Source organism: Mastigoproctus giganteus, chromosome 11 (assembly GCF_048544385.1).
Source record: "Mastigoproctus giganteus isolate SK-2022 chromosome 11, ASM4854438v1, whole genome shotgun sequence".
NCBI lineage: Eukaryota > Metazoa > Arthropoda > Arachnida > Uropygi > Thelyphonidae > Mastigoproctus > Mastigoproctus giganteus.
In genome coordinates, this window is record NC_143585.1 from 157,735,225 (window position 1) to 157,741,237 (window position 6,013).

The following is a 6,013-nucleotide window of genomic DNA, read 5'->3' on the forward strand; positions in this document are numbered from 1 at the left end:
AATCCGGGCACTTAATCTCGTAGACCACATTGCTAGTATGGTCCTGGGCTACGGGATCTTTAACTTGGGATATCACTGTGTGCAACCTCCGACCCGGAAGTTGCACACAGCGAGTCTGGCACTCCCGCAATGCCCGTACAATACGTTCTGAAAGGCCCGGATAGTAAGGAATGTATCCCTACGATTGGACTCAACCCTATGAATATATTTGTCCAAGACCCTCTGGGGGTATCCACATTTCCTGAGGTCTGCCGTGACTTTGCAAATTTCCATTTCCTTTTCTTCAGGGGTACTACAGTGGGTCCCCACCCTATTCAACAATGCCCTGGCTACACTGTTCTTATGATGACAAGCCTGTGCTGAGCTATAATGAACAAATTGGCCACGGCACATAGGCTTTCTATAGATCGTTGTTTTTAATCTAGATCCATCTCTGCTCACCAAGACATCCAGAAACGGGAGGGACCCAGCTTCTTCCACCTCCGAGGTAAATTGTATAAATGTGGAAAAGCTGTTGAGCAAATTGAGCACCTCATCTTCCTTTCCCTTTTTTAAAATAGTGAAGGTATCGTCCACATATCTCCTCCACTTGCGCATGGGGAAATTCAACTGATGAAAAACCCTAGTTTCCAGTTCCTCCATTGCCAAATTGGCCACAATGGCACTGATGGGGGAACCCATGGCCGTGCCATGGACCTGCTTATACATAACTTTTTGAAACACCATGGTAGTGCTTGCGAGGCAAAATTCAACACCTTTACAAATATCATCAATGCTTAGTAAAGATCTAGTATTAAAGCAATCATCCCGTTCCAAGGCCAATCTTACACAATGCACCCCATGTTCAATGGGGATACATGTGAACAAGGATACCACATCAAACGAAATCATGAGTTCGTCTTCACCTATAGATTGGCTTCTTATAAAGTTCACAAATTCCTTGCTGTTCCTGATTACTAAACTGGAGCGTCCCACTATAGGAGAGATGACTCCAGCTAAAAATCCAGATAAAGCATAAGTGGGACTACCCACAAATGATACTATAGGTCTCAACGGAATGCCCACCTTGTGCATCTTTGGGAGGCCATAGGTGCAAAACACATGAGCTGGTTCCACATGGCTTTCGGGTGAGAATGCCTTTCAATGATGACCATCTGGGGAGAGTTACTAAAATCTATCAAAGAAAAGTTCTAAGTATTTGGATTTCTAAATTACATAATGATCTGAGAGGTATTAGAAGTCGTATTGGATTGAAGTTGGAATACATCAATACCAATTTAACCCCAGTGCATGATGCGTTGGTCTTAAGAGTAGTGGCAGATAAAGCAACTAGGGTTGCTGAGGTTTACAAGCGCAGGCAAATCGACAAATTCAATAGATTGTTAGAGGAATCCGTGGTGGTGGTGCGTAACAGGCATACTGGCAACTTTATTCATAATCTTAGTGGCAAACAATTTACTAGAGAACAGGAGGAAGTATTGAGCCTGGGTCCAAAGTTTGCTTTGGTTCCTGCCAGACCTCCCATTGCAGAGATAGCTATGGGAGTGGAAAAAGCCATCAACAAGTTACCTGTTACCCAAGCTGATGAGATACGGGTTAGGGTTGCGGCTATTTTGGGTCAGACCAGGACAGCACATTCTAATCTCAGTCATAAACATGAAAGAGCATTAAGACAACTCAGAAAAGATGAGGATATCATAATGTTACCTGCCGACAAAGGCAGATCCACAGTGGTACTGAATAAGGATGATTATTGTGCAAAAGCTCTGGATCTTTTACAGGATAGCAACATATATAAAGTTACCCATCGAAATCCGTTAGCTGGTTTGTAGAGACAAGTCAACAACATTATACAGGGATGGCATAAGGCTGGTAAAATAACCAAAGAAGTTTATTGGTCTCTTCATGCCTCGGGTTGTCGATTACCTCGGTTTTATGGCATTCCGTTGAGACCTATAGTATCATTTGTGGGTAGTCCCACTTATGCTTTATCTGGATTTTTAGCTGGAGTCATCTCTCCTATAGTGGGACGCTCCAGTTTAGTAATCAGGAACAGCAAGGAATTTGTGAACTTTATAAGAAGCCAATCTATAGGTGAAAACGAACTCATGATTTCGTTTGATGTGGTATCCTTGTTCACATGTATCCCCATTGAACATGGGGTGCATTGTGTAAGATTAGCCTTGGAACGGGATGATTGCTTTAATACTAGATCTTCACTAAGCATTGATGATATTTGTAAAGGTGTTGAATTTTGCCTCGCAAGCACTACCATGGTGTTTCAAAAAGTTATGTATAAGCAGGTCCATGGCACGGCCATGGGTTCCCCCATCAGTGCCATTGTGGCCAATTTTGCAATGGAGGAACTGGAAACTAGGGTTTTTCATCAGTTGAATTTCCCCATGCGCAAGTGGAGGAGATATGTGGACGATACCTTCACTATTTTAAAAAAGGAAAAGGAAGATGAGGTGCTCAATTTGCTCAACAGCTTTTCCACATTTATACAATTTACCTCGGAGGTGGAAGAAGCTGGGTCCCTCCCGTTTCTGGATGTCTTGGTGAGCAGAGATGGATCTAGATTAAAAACAACGATCTATAGAAAGCCTATGTGCCGTGGCCAATTTGTTCATTATAGCTCAGCACAGGCTTGTCATCATAAGAACAGTGTAGCCAGGGCATTGTTGAATAGGGTGGGGACCCACTCTAGTACCCCTGAAGAAAAGGAAATGGAGATCTAGATTAAAAACAACGATCTATAGAAAGCCTATGTGCCGTGGCCAATTTGTTCATTATAGCTCAGCACAGGCTTGTCATCATAAGAACAGTGTAGCCAGGGCATTGTTGAATAGGGTGGGGACCCACTCTAGTACCCCTGAAGAAAAGGAAATGGAAATTTGCAAAGTCACGGCAGACCTCAGGAAATGTGGATACCCCAGAGGGTCTTGGACAAATATATTCATAGGGTTGAGTCCAATCGTAGGGAGTCGCCTGCCCCTGTGGCTACTGCATACATTCCTTACTATCCGGGCCTTTCAGAACGTATTGTATGGGCATTGCGGGAGTGCCAGACTCGCTGTGTGCAACTTCCGGGTCGGTGGTTGCACACAGTGATATCCCAAGTTAAAGATCCCGTAGCCCAGGACCATACTAGCAATGTGGTTTACGAGATTAAGTGCCCGGATTGTGAGGAGTGTTATGTGGGGGAAACGGGGCGACATTTAAAGGACCGTCTGGGGAAACACACGACCGCTATCAAGACTGCTAATTATGCGAGGTCTGCTGTGGCAGAGCATTTCTGGGAAAAGCAGCATCGGATCTCTCCTGAAGACGCGGTCATTACTGACCGCGCCCATGGATTTTGGGAACGCAAGTGGCTCGAGAGCTTGCGAATCGGTTCATCCAGTCACAATACTATTAATAGGGACAGGGGGATCCGTTTACACCCCCTGTTTGAGGCAGTGGTCCTCAGAAGGGATGACCGTTTCTGTTTGACACGCTCCCGAGCCACTTCCATTTCCGATACGCGCATGGAGAATGTAGATTATGTGTCTGATGATCACGTGCATGAGTGCCATGGACTGGCTACTTAAGGATGTGTCTTAGCACTAGTAGTATGCTGTTGAAGAAGGAGACGGCAGTTCTCCGAAAGCTCCAGGTTTTATTGTTTTATCGCTTTTAACCTAGTTTATTTTAATTAATTTTATTGCTTTTAACTATATTTTAAATTATATTTTAACTATAATCTAATCAGTGTTTTATTTTTATTTGCATCATTGTATATTATTTCATTGCATAGTAAATTTTCAGTTTAATCTTGGCTGGTGTTTATCATTAATCATTATAGTAAAACTGTAATATGGTTGCTAATGGAATCACCAAATGGAATTGCCTTGGTGCTGCTTCTTGGCTGAGAAAGGTGCTTCTATATGTGGGTAGGCCACAGGAATTGATGGAAAGAGATCTGTGGGCATTAGGAGAGTAGTATGTAGAACCCATGAGTCCTCATCAAATATTATGAACTAGGAATTCACAGAGACCACTTAGGAACCAATTTTATTACAAGGAAGGTTTTAATACAAGGACATGGCAGTCTGCTTAGCATCAAATTTCAGGAAAGCTCAGCACACAAACCAAACATTACTACCAAAACATGACTTGAGAGGTGCACAGTACATCGTAATTGGTTCCAAGAACACTGGAAAGCTGTGTTCCAGTTATCCAATTTTAAACTTAGTCCTTAGCACACAGCTTGCGAATCATGGGTTTCTGATCTGATAGCTATGTTTAGGGTCGGCGGAATGCCTGGAGAGAGAGAGAGAGAGAGCTGTTCAATGGAATGTGTTATTCCAGCTGTAAAGTTTGGCCCAGAGGCTGTTGCTATCTGTGGTTGTTTCTTGTGGTTTAGGCATGGACCATTGATTGTTGTTCTCTGAACAATGATAGTTACTTTTATGCCAATAAAATCCAATCCAAACAATGCATGCCACATTGCCATTCTGATATATCTTCCACACTATGGCAGTAGTGTTGGAGGAGCCCTTTGCCCTTTTCTGTTTCATTGTAACAGTGCATCATGTAGTGGAGAATGAAAAAGACCTGTGGGTAATTGTGCAGTTAGACGTGAAGTTTTCTGAGAAGTGCAGACAAGTGACCCTTGATCGGGTGCCAGAGAGAGAGAGAGACATAGTAACCATTCTGTCTCCTAAAATCAGCTTGCTTTTAATTCTGCACATTGAATTTAAATTCTGAGTCACAAAAAAAAAAAATAATAAATGGAAAAAATATTATAAATTATATTCTGTTTCTGAATAGCTCCATCCAGAATGAATCTGTATCCTTCCTAGTATTCTGTTTATTGCCATATGTTTAAATATTTTTAAATCAGATTGATGGGCTGAGAAATGGCAGTTGAACTTTAACATTGACAAATGCAAGTTTCAGCATATGAGTGGTAGTAGTAATTCCCAGAGTAACTTATCAACTGTGTGGTATTACACTGAGGGTAGTGGAAAATTAAAAATCCTGGGGGGAATTGTGCAGTCAGATATGGAGGTTCTCCGAGCAGTGCAGACAGCTGCCAGGACAGCGCTTGAGGTTTTGTTAGTGATATATAGAGTCTTTGCTAGTAGGAAGGAGGTGATTATTCCATTGTACAAGGCCATGGCTAGGCTGCATCTTGAGTATTGTATACAGCTCTGGAGGCCTCACTTTAGGAAGGATATAGATTTGAGGAAAGACAGCTGTAGAATATATATATCTTTCTTCTTGCTCAGAATAATCACCTGAAAGGGCATAAATTCAAATTAAGGAAAGACAATTGTAGGATAGATGTGTGGCAGTTTGCCTTTAGCCAGTGGGTAGTTGGTTGGTGGAACAGACTTCCATCTTTTGTTGTGGAAGTTGATAGCCTAAATAAATTTAAGGCTGAGCTGGACAGGTATTTGGAACGAATGGAGGGGTTAAATGAGAGCAGTTTTTTTTTTTTTGGCTGATGCTGCATAAGCTTGCTTTCTTGCATCATATGCCTCTGCTAATGCTAAAATGTGCGGGAATTTTCCTTTAGCCAGTGGGTGGTTAATTGCTGGAACAAACTTCCATCTTTCATTGTGGAAGTTGATAGGTTAAATAAATTTAAGGAGGAACTGGACAAACATTTAGAGGGAATGATTGTGCGAATTTTTTTTTTTTTTTTGGCTGATGCTACATAAGCTCATACGCTTGCTTTCTTGCATCACATGCCACGATTACTACTACTACCAATTGATGGAGCGGGTGCAGAGAAGAGTAACCAGATTGGTGAAGGGAACAGTAGGGTGCTCTTACTTGCTTCATTCTGTAGATTGCAGCAACTGGAGGCTAAGCACCTGCAGGGTGATTTCATTGAGGTGTTCAAGGCCTTGAATGGTTTTAGTAAGCTGAATGTTAAGGGGCATTCTTCCTCTTGCTGAATCTATTCTACAATTGTCTTTCCTCAATTTGAATCCATGCCCCCTCAGGTTTGTAATCTGAGCAA

The 6,013-nt window shown here is 42.2% G+C and overlaps 1 protein-coding gene across 1 annotated transcript; it reads left to right on the forward strand.

The window, feature by feature from the left end:
• Window positions 1–1,133: 1,133 nt before the first annotated feature.
• LOC150078530 (uncharacterized) lies at window positions 1,134–1,832 on the forward strand. The gene has a single exon (XM_090384598.1). It carries the CDS (start codon window positions 1,134–1,136, stop codon window positions 1,830–1,832), a length of 699 nt encoding a protein of 232 aa, XP_090240724.1.
• Window positions 1,833–6,013: the final 4,181 nt, after the last annotated feature.

Coding starts and splice junctions, on each gene's coding strand:
- LOC150078530 (XM_090384598.1), top strand. CDS start 1,134: ATGCCTTTCAATGATGACCATCTGGGGAGAGTTACTAAAATCTATCAA.